The sequence below is a fragment of the Pithys albifrons genome, chromosome 13 (assembly GCF_047495875.1).
Source record: "Pithys albifrons albifrons isolate INPA30051 chromosome 13, PitAlb_v1, whole genome shotgun sequence".
Classification (NCBI taxonomy): domain Eukaryota; kingdom Metazoa; phylum Chordata; class Aves; order Passeriformes; family Thamnophilidae; genus Pithys; species Pithys albifrons.
Window position 1 is genome coordinate 5,839,067 of NC_092470.1, and position 21,196 is coordinate 5,860,262.

At 59.5% G+C, this 21,196-nt stretch overlaps 1 protein-coding gene and 1 pseudogene across 7 annotated transcripts; both read left to right on the forward strand.

Moving 5' to 3' along the window:
• The first annotated feature begins 2,063 nt into the window (after positions 1-2,063).
• Positions 2,064-20,396, forward strand: CELF6 (CUGBP Elav-like family member 6). 7 transcript variants are annotated; one of them, XM_071568959.1, is made up of 13 exons: positions 2,064-2,286; positions 5,969-6,051; positions 12,849-12,897; positions 14,369-14,497; positions 14,582-14,661; positions 15,103-15,246; positions 15,596-15,740; positions 15,808-15,957; positions 16,634-16,696; positions 17,509-17,589; positions 17,694-17,837; positions 18,865-19,005; positions 19,209-20,396. In XM_071568959.1, exons 1-12 carry the CDS (start codon positions 2,142-2,144, stop codon positions 18,990-18,992), a joined length of 1,341 nt encoding a protein of 446 aa, XP_071425060.1. In that variant the 5' UTR covers positions 2,064-2,141; the 3' UTR covers positions 18,993-19,005; positions 19,209-20,396. The 7 variants fall into 7 exon arrangements, with proteins under 7 accessions (XP_071425060.1, XP_071425061.1, XP_071425063.1 ...); XM_071568960.1 differs by having other exon boundaries at positions 17,512-17,589; XM_071568962.1 differs by having other exon boundaries at positions 14,372-14,497.
• LOC139677912 (NFX1-type zinc finger-containing protein 1-like) lies at positions 6,612-7,552 on the forward strand (annotated as a pseudogene).
• Positions 20,397-21,196: the final 800 nt, after the last annotated feature.

The window sequence follows — 21,196 nt, forward strand, 5'->3', positions numbered from 1 at the left end:
GTGCTTATGCACACACATCCATATGGGCACTTGCACACATGCACTCACGCATCCTTGCACACACATGCACGTGGGTCTGTGCACTCATGCACTTGTGGACATGCACACACATGCACATGGGCACTTGCAGACATGTGCACGTGCTTATGGGTCCTTGCACACACATGCCCTCATGCACATACATTCCTGTGGGTTCTTACAAGCACATACATTGCAGTACATGCTTGCACACACGTGCATGCTTGCACACATGTGCAAATGCCCACACACGGTCCATTGCATGGGCTCACACACAGGCCTGGAGCTGTGTGTACCTGTGCACGCCCTTGCCCGTACTCACACATGCGTGTGCGCTCTTACCGCCACATGTGCACACTTGCAGCGTATGTGCTTGCACACGCTTGCACACACACAATGGCGTGTGTTTGAACATACATCTACATTCTTGTGCAGACTTGCACACATGCAGCATCCTTGCACACCACACAGCACACACTTGCACTCTCACACACAGCTGCACAGTCGGGGCAGTGTGACGGGGAAGCCAGGCACCGCTGGCTGCTGCTCTGGGACTAATTAATTAATTAACCACCACACCAGGTATTAAAGCCGCTCGGTCTAATTACAGCTTTTTTGGGTGACGGGGGATGCAGCAGGGAGGTGCTTCCCCCTCCCTGTCTGGGGCAGCCCTGGGGGCAAGTGGGGTGATGTGGGGTCCATGGAGATGAAGAACCCTGCAAAGTGTCCAAATTATCCCTTTTTGAGCTTTTTCTGTGTCTTTAAACCCTGATCTAAGGTGAAGAACTGAGGGGTGTTAACACTGGAACCTACTGAGGGGTGGAGGGAGGAAGGTGGGGGACTGCTCAGCCCCTCGGCCAGCCCTGAGAGGGATTGGGGAGGAGGATGGGGGGCAAGGGGGAGGTTGGGGGTGTGGAGGCGTGCAGGGGGGATGGAGGTGATGGGAGATGACAGGGGGTGTTGGGGGGACCGAGGAAAAGGAGGGAGATGGCAGATAATTGGAGTGATGGGGGGACGAGGGGAAAGGGAATACATGGGGAATGAGGGGTTGCAGGGCATGACAGGAGGTGATGGGAGGGATGAGGGGGCTGATGGGGATGATGAGGGTGATGGGGGACACAGGGGACAATGGACTGGGAGGGTGATAGGGGTGATGAAGGGTGATGGAGGCATGATTGGGATGATGGGGGTGATAGTGAGGTGATGAGGGTCAGGGGGAGTGAAGGGGGGGATGGTGAACATGAGGGCAATGGGGATGATGGGGACACTGGGGGGGGTGATGGTATGAGAGGGCAGTGGGGTGATGAGGGGGGTGGGGCTGATGGGGGTGGTGGGGCTGATGGGAGTGGTGGGGTTGATGGGGCTAATGGGGATGACGGAGGTGATGGGGATGCTGGTGATGCTGGGGGTGCCAGGGGCGGTGGGGATAATGGGGATGATGGTGATGCTGGGGGTGATGGCGATGCTGGGGGTGCCGGCGGTGCCGGGGGCGATGGGGGCGCCGGGGGTGATGGCGATGATGGGGGTGCCGGGGGCGGTGGGGGCGATGGGGGTGCCGGGGGTGATGGCGATGATGAGGGTGCCGGGGGTGGTGGGGGCGATGGGGGCGCCGGGGGTGATGGCGATGATGAGGGTGCCGGGGGTGGTGGGGGCGATGGGGGCGCCGGGGGTGATGGCGATGATGGGGGTGCCGGGGGCGGCGGGGGGGGGGGGGGGGGGGGGCTCCGCGTCAGCCCGACAGGGGGCAGCAGTGAGTAGCCCTCCCGCCCTTCTTCCCGCCCCCCGCCCTGATTGGCCGCCGCCCCCTCATTATGCTAATGCGGCGCGACTGGGCGGGGCCTGGCAGTGACGTCACGGGCCCGCTGGCGGGCGCGGGCCGAGCCGAGCCGAGCGGGGCCGAGCGGGGCGGTGCCGAGCGGGGCCGAGCGGGGCCGAGCCGAGCCGAGCCGAGCCGAGCCGAGCCGAGCCCAGCCGAGCGGGGCGGTGCCGGGCGGGCGGGCGGTGCCGGGCGGGCCATGGCGGCGGCGGCGGCGGCGGCGGCGGGCGAGGCGGCGGGGGCGGCGTTCAGCACCGCGAACAGCGGCCGGGTGAACGGGCTGAGCCGCCCGCCCGGCGCCATCGCCATGAAGGACCACGACGCCATCAAGCTGTTCGTGGGGCAGATCCCGCGCAACCTGGAGGAGAGCGACCTCAAGCCGCTCTTCGAGGAGTTCGGCCGCATCTACGAGCTCACCGTGCTCAAGGATCGCTTCACCGGCATGCACAAAGGTGCGGGGGCGCCGGACCGGGGGCACCCTGGGCGGGGGGGGACACCCTGAGCGGGGCACACGGGCGGGGGCTGGCCTGAGGTAAGGTACCGCTCAGCTGGGATGCCCTGAGGTGTGGGGGGACCCTCAGGTGATGTAGCACTCAGGTGGGACACCCGGGGGTGGGGGGGGACCCCTCAGGTGATGTAGCACTCAAGTGGGACACCCGGGGGTGGGGGGACACCCTTCAGGTGATGTAGCACTCAGGTGGGACACCCGGGGGTGGGGGTGGGGACCCCTCAGGTGATGTAGCACTCAAGTGGGACACTCGGGGGTGGGGGGACCCCTCAGGTGATGTAGCACTCAAGTGGGACACCCGGGGGTGGGGGGACACCCTTCAGGTGATGTAACACTCAGGTGGGATGCCCTGAGGTGTGTGGGGACCCTCAGGTGACATAACACTCAGGTGGGACACCCCTGAGATGTGGCATCTGAGTATGGGGCACCCCTGAGGTGGGACATCCCGAGGTGGGGGAGACCCCTGCCGTGAGGTACCCCTCAAGTGGAGCATCCTGAGATGGGGGAAACCTCTCAGATGAGGGGTCCGGCCCCTCAGGTGGGGCACCCTGATGTGAGGACACCCCTGAGGTGAGGTACCCCTGAGGAGGGACACTCAGATATGGGGCTCTCCTGACGTGAGGTACCTTTCTGGTGGGATGCTTGAGGTGGAGTGCCCTGAGGTAGGGGTACCCCTCAGGCGGGATGCCCTGAGGTGGGGTGAGATCTCTCAGTTGAGGTGCTACTCAGGTGGGACAGCCTGAGGTGGGATAACCTGAGGTGGAGTACCCTGATATAGAGGGACCCCGAGGTGAAGACACCCATGTGTGAGGTATCCCTGAGGTGGGACACCTTGAGGTGGGACACCCCTGAGGTGAAGGCACTCCTGAGGTGAGGTACCATTCACATGGGACAGCCTGAGGTATGGCACTTAACTATGGGGCACCCCTGGGGTGGGACATCCTGAGATGGAGTGCCGTGAGAGAGGGGTACTCCTAAGGTGGGATATCCCGAGGTGGAGCACCCCAAGACAGGAGAACCTCTGAGGTGGGACATCTCTGATGTGGGACAAGCCTGAAAAGAAAGCACTTCTGAAGTGTAAGCACCCCTGAGATGGAATAACCTGAGGTGGAGCACCCTGAGGTACAGATACCCCATAGGTGGGACACTTTGAGATGGGGCACCCATGATCTGCAAGTACCCCTGAAGTGGCACACACTGGTATGGGACACCTCTGAGATTGGGATACCCCTGGGGTGATGTACCCCTGAAAATGAGGCACCCACCCAAATATGGGGCACCCCTCAGCTGAGTTACACCTGAGGTGGAGGGACCCTGATCTGGAGGAACCCATAAGTATGGGGCACCCTAAGGAGGGGATACCCCTGAGGTGAAGGCACCCCTGAGTTGGGGGCACCCTTGAGGTGGAGGTACACCTAATGTGGGCCACACTACTGTGAGGTACCCCTAAGGTGGAGGTACGTCTGAAGTGGGGATACCCCAGTATGGGGCATCCTGGTATGTCAACCCCCTAAGATTGCAGAACCCCAGAGGAAAGGACACCCATCAAAGGTGGAGGAACCTCTGGAATGGGGACATCTGGGGTGCACCTACCTGAGGTTAGAACAGAGCACCCCAGGGCTGGGAGCACCCCAATGGAATTTTGGACACTGCCTGGGTTGGGGGCACCTGTCTGGCTCTGAGTACCCACATGAGTTTTGGGTACCACTGGAGCACCCCGAGGATGGAGGCACCCACCTGGGATGCAGGCACCCACCATGGCTGGGGCAGCCCTGCCCACGCTGTGACACACCGAGGGGCTCACACGGCACCTCTGAGGCCCCTCCAGAATCCCCCATTCATGAGCCGGGATTTGCAGCTCTGGAGCAGGGTCGGGCCACTCAGAGTGTCCCCTGGGCAGGATCCACACGCTGTCACCGAGCCCCTGTGCCACGAGAAGCACCTGCTTTGCTGCGACTTTCTGGGAAAACAAAACTCGGCACTTGCAGATGCCACCATGTCGATACCCTACGGCCGTGGGGCAGCCGCTTGGACTCCACCCTTCTTGGCACCGCGGCCTCCAAAATGTCTCCAGGTGCCTCCCAAGCTGTTTGTGTGCTCAGAGCAACGGGATTCGCACCTTCGCAGGCCCCCTCGGCGCTTCCTCCATAACAGGCTTCAACGGCTGCGGCCCAGCCGCATGATTTAATTGCGGACACTCCTCTAATTTGAATGGCATCCTCCCTCCCGGCGAGGCTCTGGAGCGGAATCGCTCCCGCGCTGCCCTCCAAACTTCTCCGGAACGCCCGGGCACCGTCCACATTGTCGCCTGCAGAGAAAAGGAAAAAAGGGAAAAAAAAGGGAAAGAAGAGCAGGGAGGAGGAAGCTAGCGTGATTACGGATGGTAAACACTGGAAATGGCACCGGGACTGAGGCAAGCGGCTGTGCTGAGCTCCGCTTCCCACCCACAGCGGGGTCATACTGAGCCGGGGGGATCTCTCCTTGCTTCCGGTGAGGACAGATGTCCCCAACACCCCAAGGCAGGCGAGGGACCCCATCCCTCGGTGTCCCCCGCCCTGCCACCGCACTGCCTCTTCTCCCAGGCACGCTGATTGTACTTATTAAGAGTTATTAATACTTAATCAGCTGGCGGATTTAATTGTGCCAATATTAAAAATGCATCAATGTCAATTTTATTCATTAAATATTTACTTTGTTGAAGAGAAACTGTTTTGCTGCTGTTTTAATATCACTTTCAGACGCTTTTGGATGTGACCCCGGCAAACTGGGGGGGAGCCCTCGGGGAGGGAGTGGTGCAGCGGTGGCACGAGGACCGGGAATGCTCCGTGAGAGATGGAGGGAGGAGGACCGGACCCTGTCCCCAGGGCTCGCTTGTCGCCGCCAGCTCCGTGCGAGCGAGCGGCTCGGCTCAGCAGCGTGAGTCAGCGTGGGAAAACCTCACCCCAGGCGCATTCCCGATTCCCGAAGCACCGCGATGTCGGAGGAGCTGGAGTGCCTTCGCCACACGAGTCTCATCCCAAGGAGGATGCTCGGGGCTGGGAGAAGCGTGGTAGCAAGCTGGGGGGTGTGGCCTTGACAAACAGATCTGCTTCATGGAGGACGTGGACTGTGGCCTTCCCCAGAGCCTGGGGCCGGGGCAGCACTGCCCATGTGCTGCCTGCTCCTGCTTTGCTCCTTCCTTAATCCTGCTGCTCCATCTTCCACCCAGTTTTAGTGGTGAGCTCTGGCCCCACTGGTGCCCACCTGATGTCTGGGTGTCAGGGTACCAGGATGCCACATGCCAGAATCCTGGGTGCCAGAATGCCAGGGTGGCAGGATACCATAGTACCGAGGTGCTGAGTGCCACCATGCCAGGTTTCAGAGATGCTGGATGCCACTGTGCCAGGATGGTGGAATGCTGAATGCCACAGTGCCAGGGTGCTGAGGTGCTGGATGCAAGGGTACCAAAGTGCCAGATGCCCCAGTGTTGAGTGCCAGGGTAGCAGGGTGTCGGGGTGCTGGGATGCTGGATACCATGGTGCTGGGACACCTCAGTGCCGTATTATCCATGCCACCAGCCCCCCATGTGTCCGGGGCTCTGCAACAGTGCCAGGCCACACACTGACCCCTTCTCTCCATCTCCGCAGGCTGTGCCTTCCTCACCTACTGCGCCCGCGACTCGGCGCTGAAGGCTCAGAGCGCCCTGCACGAGCAGAAGACGCTGCCCGGGGTGAGTGACACCAGGGGGGTGGGGTGAGCTGGGGTGGGGACCGGTAACACCTCCCGGGGAGTGGGGTGAGCTGGGGTGGGGGCCGGTGACACCTCCCGGGGGGTGGGGGCCGGTGACACCTCCCCGGGGGGTGGGGGGGGCCGGTGACACCTCCCCGGGGGGTGGGGGGGGTGGCAGTGACACCTCCCCGAGGGGTGGGAGCCACTTCCAGTGGCCACAAACCGAGGCATCGATTTTCCTGCTGCCCGCGTGCTATTGCGCTTTCTGTGGGCTCCGACCTCCCGAGCTTAACAAAGTGAAAATAAATATTTAATTATTTGCCTAAATAAAAATCAATAGACCCGCGGGTTGGCTGGGGAACACGCTGGGGCCTGTGAATATCAATCCCTGCTGTGGGTGTGTGGGGTTGGCAGAGGAGGACGAGGACTGAGGGGACAAGGTCTGAGGGGATGTGGCTTCCTGGGCTGCGCTGTCACCAGTGGGGCTGGGCATCAGTAGGTTTAAGAGGCAACAGCCCGCTTTGGCAGCCTAGAGGAGGCCTGAGGGTTCTCATCAGGTACATGAGTGTGCAAGGTGTGTGGCTGCCTTGGCTGCTGGGCCCTCGCCCTGCACCCCAGCACAGGGTGAGCACAGGGGGAGCGTGAGCACATGTGTGCATGTAGGCACACGGGCATGTGATGTGCCCTGCGAGGGCACATGTCTCTGCACATCCTCTGTGCTGGGGCATGGGGACCATCTGAGTAGTGTGACCATGTGCTCACACCTCTGTGCTGGTGCTCACACCTGCGTGTGCTCACCTGTGTCTGTGCACACCCCTCTGTGCTTGTGCACCCCTTGTATACCTGTACACACCTTGTGCACACCCCTGTACCTGCTCACACCTCTCTACCTGCTCATATCTCCTGCACCTGTGCTCAGCCCCCATACCTCTGCTCACACCTGTACCTTTGTTCACACCCCTGTAACTGTACTCACACACCCTGCATCTGTGCTCACATCCTTATACCTGTGCTCACCTCTGTACCTGTGCTCACTCCCCTAAACCTGTGCTTACACCTCTATAGCTATTCTGACCCCTGTACCTGTGCTCACCCCTGTACTTGTGCTTACACCTCTGTACCTGTGCTTACACCTCTGTACCTGTAGTCACCCCTGTACCTGTGCTTACACCTCTGTACCTGTGCTTACACCTCTGTACCTGTGCTTACACCCCTGTGCCTGTGCTTACACCCCTGTACCTGTGCTTACACCTCTGTACCTGTGCTTACACCCCTGTACCTGTGGTCACCCCTGTACCTGTGCTTACACCCCTGTACCTGTGCTTACACCCCTGTACCTGTGCTCACCCCTGTACCTGTGCTTACACCCCTGTACCTGTGCTTACACCCCTGTACCTGTGCTCACCCCTGTACCTGTGCTCACCCCTGTACCTGTGCTTACACCCCTGTACCTGTGCTCACCCCTGTACCTGTGCTTACACCCCTGTACCTGTGCTCACCCCTGTACCTGTGCTCACCCCTGTACCTGTGCTTACACCTCTGTACCTGTGGTCACCCCTCCACCTGCGCACCCCCCGACCCCCTCGCACCCATCCCCGTCCAGGCCCCGCCCCCGTCCATGTGGGGGCGTATCCTGGGATGGGGCGTGTCATGTCCAAGGGGCGTGTCCCCGCGCGGCCCCGCCCCTCGGCCCGGCCCGGCCCGGCCCGGCTCGGCTCGGCGGGGCTGCGGCCGCCCCGCCCCTGCCCCGCCCCCCGCGCAGCTGCGCGAGCCGAGCCGAGCCCAGCCGAGCCGAGCCCAGCCGAGCCCAGCCGAGCCGCCTCGGGTGGAGCCGCCGCGCCGGTCCGGCCGGTCCGGCCATGCAGCTGCCGCAGGTGCCGGCGCCCGGGCCGCGGCCGCCCGTGTTGTGGGTGCCCGCCGGGTCCAAAATCCTCTGCATCGAGGTAGGGCCCCGCCTTTGTTTGCCGCCGCCTCTGCTCCGCCCGGCCCGGCACGGCCCGGCACCGCCCGGCAGCCTCTGACCGTGCCGGCGTGGGGGGGCTGCACCGGGAGGGTTGTAGGAGGGATGCGGGTGATGCTGAGGGGCTGCATCTGCTCCCGGGGGTGCTATGTGGGAGTGGGGGCGATGGCGAGGAGCTGTATCTGCTCCCGGGGGTGGGCACGGAGGGGTGTTGGCCGGGGATGATGGTGCGGGGATGTATCTGCACAGGGATTGGGGGGTGTGAGCAGCGGCGATGGCGAGGAGGGTGTACTGAACCCAGGGATGGGGATGGGAATGGGAATGGAGGGGTGTATCTGCTCCCAGGGATGGGCTGGGGGTGGGGACGGAGCAGTGTTGGTGATCAGGATGTTTTTGCACACAGGGATGGGGATGGAAGGGTGTTGATGAGCAGGGTACATCAGCGCACAGGGTCGGGGTGAGAGGGTGTTGGTGTGCAGGGTGTATCTGCACCATGGATGGGGATGTGGGTGTTGCAAGGTATTACTGCACCCAGGAATGAGCATGGAGGGGTGTTGGAGAGTGAGTGTTATCTGCTCCCAGGGATGGGAATGGAGGGGTGTTGCTGATCAGGGTGTATCTGCAGCCATGGAAGGGGTGTGTGAGTGGGGGTGTTGCTGAGCAGGATGTATCTGCTCCCACTGATAGGGATGGGGATGGGGGGTGTTGGTGAAGGGGTGTATCCGCACCCACGGATGGAAGGTGTGGGTGTTGCTGAGCAGGATGTTTCTGCATCCAGGGATGGGGTGCATGTGTTGCCAGGGTGATTGTTGCTGATGAGGGGGTGTTTGCACTCAGGAAGGGGGATTGTTGCTGTGTTTGTGTGTGTGTGTTGCTGAGAGGGTGTATCTGCATCCAGGGATGGGGAAGGTATTGGTGGAGGGTGTTGGTGAAGAGGTGTATCTGCATCCAGGGACAGGGAGGGTATTGGTGGAGGTTGTTGGTGAAGAGGTGTATCTGCATCCAGGGATGGGGAAGATATTGATGGGGGATGTTGGTGAGGAGGTGTATCTGCACACAAGGAAGCTGTGTGTCAGTGTGGGTGTTGGTGAGCAGGGTGTACCTGCATCCAGTGACGGGGTGTGTTGGTGGGCAGGGTGTGTTTGCAGGCAGGGATGGAGACTGTGCATGCCTGTGTTGGTGAGGGTGTGTATCAGCCCCCAGGGATGGGTTTGTTGTCAGTGTGTTGGCTGGAGGGTGTATTTTTCCACCCTGGTTTGTGTGTGTGTGTGGCTGCAGGTGTGCAGGGGGCCGTGCTCAGAGGGTGCTGTACCCACAGGCAGTGGTGGGGGTACAGCTTTACCCCCCCGAGTGTGCACAGGTGGGTGTTGGCGGGTGTGCAAGCGTGTTGATGTCTGTGTGTGTGTGTAAAGAGGTGCTGGGGGTGTCTTTGCCCTCAGTGACAGTGATGGGGTGTGGGTGCACGTGGGCCGGGCGAGTGGCAGCAGTGGGGCTGTGAATGTGTCGGGTATGTGCTCCCATGGGTGTGAGCAGATGCAGGTGTGCACACGGGTGTTGCATGGGCTCCTGCACTGGGGGTGTGCTGGGAGCTGCTCAGGTGCACAGGCCCAGGTGTGTGTGGGTGGTGCTGGGGATGGGATGTGGGTGCTGCTGGGGTGTGCCGTGGCCATCCAGAGCAGTGTCCTAGGGTGTCACACTGTGGGTCCTGCAGCCACAGTGGGGAAACTGAGGCAAAGGCTGTTGTGTCCCCGGTGCTGGCTGTGCACCCCGGCATGCGTGCCCACGGTTGTGCAGGATCCATGGCAGGTGCTGCAGGTGTTGTTGTGGGTGCGTGGGTTCTCCTGAGGGCTCAGGGTGTGCGGGTGTACGTGGGGCTGAGTGCAGAGGGTGCGTGGCCACACGTGGGTGTGCACCAGTGCTGGCTGTGCAGCGCTGCGTGGGCATGAGCGCGCGGCTGTGCTGGGGGCGGGGAGGGGGTGTGAGGGGGTGTGTGGGTGTGCATGGAGGGTGCTGAGAGGTCTGTGGTGGTGCTCAGAGAGGTGTGAGTGTGCAGCTGTAGGGGGGTGGGGCTGTGTGTGTGGGTGTGCCTGCGTGGCTGTGCACGTGCAGGGCTCTACGGTGGTGTGACTGTCCCCAGGCTGGCTGTGTCCCCTCACTGTGGGTCACCCCCGAGGCTCAGGCAGGGTGTTCCTGTGATGGGTGACTGCCTGTACGCTGGTTCCTCTCTCCCTGTGCCAGTGTTGGCTGCCTGGGGGCTCCTGGTTGACATGGACACCAGGCTCCCACGGGTGCCTGCTGCTCCAGTGTCACCCGCCACCTCCATCTCAGCTCATTTGGATGCGTGATGGCCTGCTGGATCCTCCGGCTGTTTGTTGGGAGGAGGAGGAGGGTGATGCTGAGGAACAAAGGCCAGAAGTGACCGTGTCCCTCTTGGCAGTGATTCACCATGGACTGGCTCTCTCAGTGCCTAGGCAGTAGGAGGGGTCCAAATTTGTGTGGGGGCAGTGCCCAAGCAGTCAGGAGGTGGTTTAGCAACCCTGGGCCTGTCTGGGCTGTGGGACAGCACTGATTTGCTGTGGAGTGCCATAGCTGGGGCTCTGTGGGTGATGAGACACCCCAGCCAAGGTCTCCTGTCACCGTGGGGTGTGACCATGTCCTTGGGGCAGGGGAGATGGGACGGAATTGGGAGTGGATGTGTGGGTGTTGGGGTGGTGGAAAGGTGTGTGTTGAAGAGATGGGGGATGGATGGGCAGGTGTGAGGGTGCCATGGGAATGGATAGGTGTTGGGGGGATGGATGGATGGATGGATGGATGGATGGATGGATGGATGGATGGATGGATGGATGGATGGATGGATGGATGGATGCTATAGGGACAGATGAATGCTATGGCAGTGGGTGTTGGGGAATGGATGAATAGAGGTTGGTGATGTGGATGAATGCTATGGGAATCGATGGGCATTATAAAGATTGGTGTTGAGGATATGGATGGATGCTGAGGAGTTGGTTGTGTGTTGAGGAATGGTATTGGAGATAGGGATGTGTGCTATGGGAGTGGATGGATGCTATGGGAATGAGTGTTGGGGGATGGATGGGGGGTGAATCCTGGGGGGAGATGGATGTCTGGGTGATTGTGTGAGTGTCTGGGATGGGGGAATGAATGGATGGATGGGTGTTGAGGGGTGTGTGGATGGGTATCAGGAGCGGGGGCAGATGCCTGGATGTCTGTTTGCAGATGCCAGAATGGATGAAGAGCTGTTGGGCAGCAGTGGTGATGGAGTGGATGCAGTGCAGGGGTGGTGTGGGGACAACTGGCCACAGTGGGAAGTCTGGGTGCCACAGGAGTGGGTGCAGGGGGTCACCGAGCACCCCATAATGGGGACACGGCAATCCAAGGGTACCAAACCCCCTTTTTGGGAGTGTCCAGAGGCCAGGGCAGTTTCTCCCAGGCACGGTGCAGCAGCCCTGGGGTAGGTTAGCCAGTCCCTGAGGCCTGACATTTATAAACATCAGCCGCTCCCGGGGAATCAATACAGTTTAATAACCGGCGAGCGGAGACGGGAGACACATCAAAATGACACTCTGCGGCTCCGTAAATGTTATTCTAAATCATCCTCGCTGGGTTTATTACATTAAGCATACAGCAGCGGGCACAGGAAATTTATTCCAGCAAAGGCCATCACGCTGGTAAATGGGGCTGGTGGGTCAGTGGAGGTGGAGCAGCCCCTCCCGAACTGGGGTTCCCTTCTCCTGGCCACAGAGGGATGTGGGGGCAGGGGTGCTGCTTTTAGGGTCTGGTTGCTGTCACAACCTCCGAGGTTTGAGGTGAGCCAAATTCTGCCCCACACGGGGTGGATGTTCGGGGGACTGGTGGCACGGATGGGTGAGGTGTCCCTCTGTGCCACCCTGTGGCTCCTGGGAACTCAATCCCTTCCCTGGACCATCCCCAGCTCTGTGCTGACATTTCTCTCCACGTTTCCCTGGAGACGAGGTGGTTGCTGTGGAAACCTCCCTCCTCTCCTCTCTTATCCATCCTCTTCCTCGCCCTGATGAGAAGGGGGACTGGCTCTGCCCGGGTGCAGCCCTGAAATTTGGGGACCCCCTCTGGGGGTGCAGTGGGGGCACCCCAGGATGAGGGTGCACACTGCGTGGGGGTGACTGCCCCGTGTGTGCTCGAGACATGTCTGTGTGTGCACCCCCACGCCGTCATGCGTGACATCTCGCCGTTGCCGTGACGACCCCATCGAGCACATGGCTCGGGCTCCGCAGCATCGCGGGGGAAGCATGCTTGTTGCCATGGAAACAGCCATAATTGTAGCGTTTTTCGGCTAAAAGAGGGGAAAAAGGAGGGGGAGAGAGGAGGAGAAATGGCTCTGTGGGGCAGCAGGCCAGGGATGTGTGTGTGCGCCCGGCGTGTCCTGCTGCACACGCGTGTCACACTTGCGGGTACACACGGCAGGGACAAGGAGGAGGCCAAATTTGGGTGAGGTCTGGGGAAAGGAGGGTGGTGGCGGTGGTGCCGGAGGGGCCGGGGCTGGCAGGGTGCTGCTGCTGCCTCTGCAGTCCTTTGCAGTCGAGGAAAGCAGGCAGGCGGCCAAGCCTGGCACTGGCGGCCCGGCGGGCGCCTGCGGCACCAGGTGCCCATCCCCAGGGCCGGAGCATCGCCCTCTGCACGTGGCATGCCCAGGTTGGCGTGGCCCCGAGCCCCGGATCTGTTCTTGCAGGTCCCTCCCCTTGTCCCTGGCTCCCTGTGCCAGTCTGTGGCCAAATCCTGCTGTTCCCCATGGGAAGGGTTTGGGGGCACCACACTGACCACCCACTCCTGCTTGTGTGTTGCAGATGAACCGCCCCATCCAGGTGAAGCCGGCCGACAGCGAGGGCCGAGGAGGTAGGTCCCTAATTCCCTGGCTGCCTGGCACAGGCAGGGGAGCACAGGGTCATCTGGGGGAAATGGGGCACGTGGTGTCATTGCAGAGGCTGCTGTGGGCAGTTTGATTTGCAGAGAAACCATGATGGGAGCTGCCTTTGCTGCTGGCATCCAAACCTGAGCTCGGGGCAAATGCCATCTTGTCTCCCTGTCCTGCCAGCAGGGAGTGGGGAACATACCGAAATTATCATGGGAATGTCCTGACATCATCCTGGTGTCATACCATGAGCATCCTGGGGGACAGAGGACAGCCAGCCACTCTCCCACGCTGCCTTTATCTACCAAACCACCCAATTCCCTGCCCAGAGCTGCCTGCAGGGCCCTCGGCAGAGTTGGGGTGCAGGAGTTGGCCACACATGGCCTGAGTCCCTCGCAAACAGAAACTGCCATCCCCTCACCCTGAATTCTCTGTGGGTGTTTGCAGCTCATGGGACTGCAGCATTTCAAGGCTGAGGTGATAATTTGGGTAAAATTGCAGGAATTGGATCAAAATCCCTCAATTGCTGTGTCGCTGGGCAGGCAGGTGCACTTGGACACATGGGATGCTCCCATAGGGCCCTCTGCCTTCAGCAGGCTGGCCAGGCTAGATACCCCCCTATTCAAACCCCGTTGTTAAACACACCATGAGCTGGTTGCGGAATGTCCCAGAGCGACCAGGCAAATAAATTAGCCACTTACTGAGTGTAATTGAAGGATTAAAAATCGATGGGAGAGTGGGGGCTCCCGGCCCCGGCCCCCTCGCCCAGAAGGTGATGCTGGGCCGCCCAGCCCGCACCCCTCGCCGGGAGATGGTTTATGTTTAACCAGACAACACACAAGCCCTATTCCCTTAACTAATTTTCCCAGTACCTTAACGGACGGAGCATTCATCGTCTACTGCCGTTATTTATTTATTTCCCCAGCAACGCTCTTGACAGGGCACCTTATTTTCTTTGTCAAATGCCATTAGCGTGCGGCGGGAGCGCACAGCCGCACAAGACAGATGCTGGTAATAATCATGAAATTCTCATTATTTACTCTCCTTCTCTTGTGTTTGGGTTATTGATGTCCCCCGGGCACGGCCGGAGGCTGTGGGTTGTTCTCTGAGTCGATCATGTGAAGGCAATGCTGCTGCTTTGTGGGTTCTCTTTGTTCCGTGCCATGTCCTGCCTCAGTGCCGGGGGGAGCTGGCCCCTCCACCCCTGGGAAAAGCCCCAGCTCCACTCCCTAAAGCAACAGCTTTTCCCGGCTTCACCCCTCAGCAATTTCCCCACAGGAGAGCTTTTCCCACCCCGAGTGTTCTGTAGGATGGAGGTGATAAACCCGGGATTGCTGTTGCTCTCTCCCCATGCTCTGGTGTCACCTGGCTCTTTGTCTCCACACACCATTTGTGACAAGGGGATGGGATGGTGAGTGACATCCTGCTCTCCAACGGGCTTGGTTTTGTTTTTAGAAGACAGGAAGCTCTTTGTGGGCATGCTGGGGAAGCAGCAGAGCGAGGACGACGTCCGCCGCCTCTTCGAGCCCTTTGGCCAGATCGAGGAGTGCACCATCCTCCGAGGGCCCGACGGAGCCAGCAAAGGTGGGCTTTGGGGTGCCAGGTGGGCATCCTGTGGACCCCCAGTGGCCAAATCCAACCTGTGCTATGTCCCTTCTGTGCCCTTAGGTTGTGCCTTTGTGAAATACGGCAGCCACGCTGAGGCACAGGCTGCCATCAACAGCCTGCATGGCAGCCAAACCATGCCGGTAAGTGCCAGGCTCGCACCCTGCACCGTCCGACCCCACTCTGCCTGCCTAATCCCATCACCAGCTAATTTGATCCTCTGTCTAATTGGATCAAAATCCTACAGACAGCAATTTGTTGGCCTCATCACCCCGAGGTTCCTCCTTGCCTTGCCAGGACACTGAGCCCCAGGGGCGGGAGCGCGGGGCTAATTCCCTCCGTGCTGGAGAAAGGGGCTGTTTAATTAACGCCAAAGGTCAGAATTGTGAATGAGGAGGAAAAAGGGAGCAGAGGTCAGGGAGCTGCCACAGGGGAGAAAAGCTGGCTATAATTAAACCTTGCATCGATCGCTGGTTGCTGCCAAAGCCAGGCAGCGTCCCCAGGGCCAAGGATGCTGCCAGCACCTGCAGTGGGGACACATTTTGGGGACATTGCCATCAGCCCCATCTTCCCTCCCACTTCAGGGTGCCTCGTCCAGCCTGGTGGTGAAGTTTGCAGACACGGATAAGGAGAGGACCCTGCGGCGGATGCATCAGATGGCAGGGCAGCTGGGCATCTTCAACCCCATGACCATCCAGTTCGGCGCCTACGGGGCCTACACGCAAGCGGTAGGAGCTGCTGGACTCCTAGGGGGGCTCTGGGGGCCCCGTGGGTGAGGGGACTGGTTTGGCCCATGGAAGTGCCAGTGGGTGTGAGTGCCTGCGTGGGCTGGTGTAACCCCCTTTTGGGGGTACACAGAAGGCTTCACCCCCCAGGTGAGGATGGTTATAGAGCACAGAGGTCCCATATTTAGTATCACCTAAACCTCGTGTCCCTGGGTCTGGCAGCAGGTGGCTTTTATCCCTCTGAGCCCCCCATGTCCAGGTGCAATGTGGGGATGCTAATTTACCCTGTCTTCTCCCTCCTTCTCTCTGCCTCTCACTCTTTTTCCCCTTTTCCCCCCTTTCTTTCCCTAAGATCATGCAGCAGCAGGCAGCCCTGATGGCGGCTGCCCAGGGCACCTGCCTCAACCCCATGGCCGCCATCGCTGCTGCCCAGATGCAACAGATGGCCGCCTTCAACGTCAGCGGGCTGGTGGCCGCCCCCCTCACCCCCTCTTCAGGTAGGACCCCCTCCACGTGGTGCTCAGCACCCTTGGGGGGCTGCGGCGCTGACTGCCCCTCCCGCAGGTACGAGCACCCCGCCAGGGATTAGCACAGCGCCGGTGCCCAGCATCGCTGCGCCCATCGGCGTGAACGGCTTCAGCCCCCTGCCACCCCAGACCAACGGGCAGCCCACCTCCGACACCATCTACACCAACGGCATCCACCCATACCCAGGTACCCGCCTGCCTGAGGGCTCTGCCATGGCCCACGAGGCTGGGGACACCCCCTGAGGCTGGGTACACCCTGTGGGGCAGGGGACACCCTGTGGGGCTGGGGACACCCTGTGGGACTGGGGACACCCGCTGAGACTGGGAATACCTCCTGGGACTGGGGACACCCACTGGGGCTGGGGACACCCACTGGGGCTGGGAATACCTCCTGGGACTGGGGACACCCCCTGGGACTGGGAATACCTCCTGGGACTGGGGACACCCCTGGGACTGGGAATACACCCTGTGGGGCTGGTGACACCCTGTGGGGCTGGGGACACCCCCTGGGGCTGGGGATACCCTTGAGACTGGGGACACCCCATGGGACCGGGGACACTCCTGGGACTGGGAATACCCCATGGGGCTGGAGACACCCCCGGGGTTGGAGATGTGTGCTCTGCTTGCACTGGATGCTCCGGGGGTGCTCCCCACCCCAGGATGGATGGACCAGTTGTGCATCAGATCCCCACCAAATTCCCTCCTCCTGTGGCATTGTGAGCAGTGCAGGGAGGAGGGAATTCAGGAAGGGAGCAGCTCTGCCCCTCCGTGGTGACGCTTGGCCGAGCCCTTTCCCATGGGAGCTGCATGTCCCTGGCTTTCCCTGGCTGATTCTCTCTTCCTTCTTTCTTTTCTCTTCCCAGCTCAAAGCCCCACCGTGGCAGACCCCCTCCAGCAGGCCTATGCCGGCATGCAGCACTATGCAGGTCTCAAACCTCACTGCCCACTCCTTCCATCTCTCCTCTCTTTGCTCCTCACCCTTATTTCTGGGAGGTGAACATCCCCTTGGGGTTGAACACTGGACCGGGGCAGTGTGTGTGTGGGCACGGATGGATGAGGAGAGCACCAGGTGCTGTGCACTGCCATGAGCTCCAGGGCAGAAAAGGGGGAGATGCCAATGAAAGCACCATCCCCTCGTCCCACTAACATGGATGTGCTCCTGGCATGGCCCTCCGTGCAAATTTTGGATGGAGGAAAGAGTGTTTTAATGCCCATGGGGCTGAGAGAACTCGGTGGAGGAGACCCAACAGTGGTACCTGGGAGAGGGTGCAAGGTCTGGGAGGTGACAGAGAGCTGGCTCCACACCAAGACACCAGCAGTCCTCAGATGTTCATCATATGGCCAAATCTGATGGCCAAGATGGGCTGTGGAGAGAAGGGAGTCAGAGCCTTCTGTGGAAGTGCATCAAGCCCAGAAGCCATTTTATTAGAAGCACAGTCAGCAACGTCCAAATTTTCAACAGAAAATCAAGTTTAGTACCCCAAGTGTTTGGGGTTTTTCAACTGGAAGTGCTGTCTTTCCTCAGCCTTGAGGCTGAGTTAGTGCTTTCACCAACATCTTTCCTGGGAGAGCTGTTCCCACATCTCTGGTGTGCCAGGAAGGGTGGGAAAGGCAGAGCCAGCAACCCTGGAGCTGGAGGGGCACTTCCACTGCGGGTGACAGTGGGGCACATCCCTGTCCCAGCCCTTCCTGGGGCTGGGGTGGGTGCCATGGCCTCAGCTCCGTGTTTCTCTTCCAGCAGCATATCCCACTGCCTACGCTCCCATCAGCCAAGCCTTTCCCCAGCAGGCACCGCTCATCCCGCAGCAGCAGCGAGAAGGTGAGGGGTGGGGTCACCCCATCGTGGGGCAGGGGCTCCTTAGTGTCCCCCCGGGGTGACCCCACCATGCGGCTCACGTGTGCTGTCCTTTGTGTGTCACCCAGGTCCCGAGGGCTGTAACCTGTTTATTTATCACCTGCCCCAGGAGTTTGGGGACGCAGAGCTCACGCAGATGTTCTTGCCTTTCGGCAACGTCATCTCTGCCAAAGTCTTTGTGGACCGTGCCACCAACCAGAGTAAATGCTTTGGTAAGTCCTGGGGTGTGGCTGTCCCTGGTCGGAGCTCCAGCTCTCCTCAGCATCCCAACTCAGGGGTCCAGCTCTCCTCAGCATCCCAGCTCAGCAGTCTGGCTCTCCTCAGCATCCCAGCTCAGGGGTCCAGCTCTCCTCAGGATCCCAGCTCGGGTCTGGCTTTCCTCAGCTTCCCAGCTTAGAGATCCAGCTCACTTCAACATCCCAGCATTCCCCAGTCCCCAGCTTGGGGGTCTTATTCTCCATCCTTGGCTCTCCCCAGTGCTTCCAGCTCAGGGGTCTGGTTCTCTCCAATATCCCTAAATCAGGGGTCTGGCTCCTTCCAACATCCCAGCTCAGAGGTCTGAGCATCTCCATCTCAGGGTCTCATCTCTCCCTGAAGTGTCTGCTTGGGAATCCATCTCCTTCCAACATCTCATCTTGGGGGTCTGTCTCTGCCTGGTCTCTGGCTGAGATGTCCCTGTCTCCCTCATATCCCCAGCTCAGGGATCCAAATCTCCCTCTCACAGATCTTGGTGTCCCCACACATCTTGTCACCTTGGTGTCCCCATAGGCTCTGTTACCGTGGTGTCTTTGGAGGCACCTCAGTGTCCCTGCAGACTCTGTCACCCAGGTGTCCCCTGAGCCCACATATCCCATCCTGGTGCTCCAACAGACCGTGTCACTGTGGTGTCCCCACAGATCCTGTCACCTCAGTGTCCCCACAATCCCCATCAATTTGACAGACCCTGTCACTCCAGTGTCCCCACAAATCCAATCCCATAGTGTCCCTGCAGACCCCTCCAGTGCTGCTGTGGACCCTCTTATGCTGGTGTCCCCACAGACCCTTCTCACCATGTCTCTGCAAATTCTGATGTCCCTAAAGATGCCACCAGCCTGTCACCCAGTCCCCTGCAATCCGGGGCTGTGCTGTTACCCCACAACTCCCTCTCCCAGCACCCTCAACTCAGAGCATCCCACAGGGTTTCAGTGCTGCCTGGGCTGTGTCGATGTCTGTGGTGACAAACCCGTCCCTCGCCCCCAGGTTTCGTCAGTTTTGACAATCCGACGAGCGCCCAGGCAGCCATTCAGGCCATGAATGGCTTCCAGATTGGCATGAAGAGGCTAAAAGTCCAGCTAAAGCGGCCGAAAGATGCCAACAGACCCTACTGACCGCAGCAGAGAGGTGAGGGGCACAGGGGCTGGCCCGTGGTGCCAGGGGGGGTCACGGCCATCGGGGTGGGCTCCCCAAGGCATTGCCGTGTTACATCTCTGACTGTGTGCAGGGCTCTCTGTGCCTGGGACCATCTGTGTGTTTCCAGTGGATTTGGGTCCTTCCCTGCCTCCCCCAGGAGGAACCAGCCTAACAGCCCCTTCCCTCTCTTTCAGGTCGGGTGTCCTGCGGTGTCTGATGACTTTCCCCTTCCCCAAGTGCAGTATCCAAACCCGTAACTCTCTTTCTTTGCAACACATCCCGGAGGAGGATAAGGAGGAGGAGGAGGAGGAGAAATCAGCGAAGAAGAGAGTGTTTTGGTCGTAGCTTTTCCTTTTTGAATTTTTTCCCAAACTGGTCTTGTTTGTTATTTAATGGGAACGAGAGGAGGACAAGGAAGGAGGGCAGCGATGCGACGCCGGGGCTGCGATTCGCCGCCGGCCGCTCGCCGGGACTCACCGATCCCTCCCCGGGAAAGGGCGACGGCCCCGGGCAGCCGGGCCACGACCTACCTTTGTTTTTGGGGTTTTTTTTTAAAGCACTCATTTGCTGCTACCGATTTCCCAGGAGAAATGAGGAAAAGAGGCTCCAAATGGATTCTTAAACCAAAGCCGGTGGGACGGGACCAGCCTCGGGCGCTTCACCTGGAGGATGCTTGTTTGGAAAATAAAGAAACACGGCAAGATTTTCCTTTTTCCCTGCGATGGGGAAAAAAAGAGAAGGATCAAAGTATGTTGGACTTATAGAAGATATATATAAATAAGTATATATATATATATATCCCATGGAGCAGGGTGGCGGGACACGCGCTTCCCCTGCTTGTCACTGGCACAGGGACATAGGATTACTTGTTTCAGAGTCATATCATTCCTTAGAGTTTAGGGACCAAAGGACTATTGCTTTTTTTAAATATATCTATAAATAAATTAATTTAAAAAAAAAAACCAACAAAACACACAAAAAAACGTTGGGAGAGGAGAAGAAAATCCACAAAAATTAAGAAGGTTGAGTAAAAACCCTCAGGCGTTCAGAGCCATGAGTGTTTCCTACAGGGCTCGGATTTGGGGGGCTCAAGGGCTCGGTTTTGGGGGCCAATTCATGGCTGGGGATGGGGGGATGCAGAGGGGATTTTTGGGGGGGCTGCAGTGGCTCCCCAGCCCCCCAGCCCAGGGGGAGTCAGAGCCCCTCGGTCGCCTCTGGGCGAGGGCAGAGCGATGCCGTTCTTTGCATTTTGGGTTGGTTTGGGGGGTGGGGGGGTTGGGGTTGGGTTTTTTTTTTTTCAGCCAAAAAAAATTAAAAAAAAAGAAAAATGTGGTTTCGGCAGAAACGAAGCAAAGCGAAATAAACTTATTTTGTCAAACTCGTCACCTTGGTTGGTTCTTTGGAGAAATCGCTGCCGCGTCTGTCCCACCACCCAAAGGCAACACGGGGGACCCCTTTCTGACCAGCTCCTCTCCAGCTGGGCTGGAGCATCCACCGGGCATTTCATGAAGTCTGTGAGCGTCTCCTTTTATTTGCTTTTTCCCAGGAATTCCATTTTTTGGAGAAATTCACTGTGGCTGTGGAGGGGTTGAGGCAGGACCTGATCCCTGTGGTTCTACCAGTCTTTCAAGCAACGCAGGAACTTCCAGGGTATGTTGCTGTGTCCCACAGGATGTCCCTTCACAGCTGTGGGTACACCCAAGTGATTGCCAGGATCCTGGGGAAGTGACTGGATTTATTTTTTATTTATGAGGGGAAAAACCCCAAACCCCATAAATTTAAGCAGAAAAAGCCCCAAGGGGTGGGTGGCAGGGCGGGTGGTGAGGGGGCAGTCACCGGCCTGGGTTTGGGTGGCCCTTGGGTACATGGAGCAGCTGGTGTGGGACAAGTGGGGATGGACAGATGTCGGGAGCCCTGTAGGGGGGAGCAGAGGGCAGGGACATGGCAGAGGTGACACTGAGGCTGCACCTATCGGTGTGATGAGCCCATCCGGTCTCAGCCAGTGACTGTATAAAACCAGGATAATTTTTATGTCAATTCTTAATTTCCTTTATCAATCCTGGCTGAAATTGTGACTGACCCAGACAGCCCTCAGACCGTGGGGAACCTCAGTGCCCAGCCAGCCCTGCCACCCCCATGCTGAGCCCTGGCAGCCTCCAGGGCTTCTCCAGTGGATTTTCAT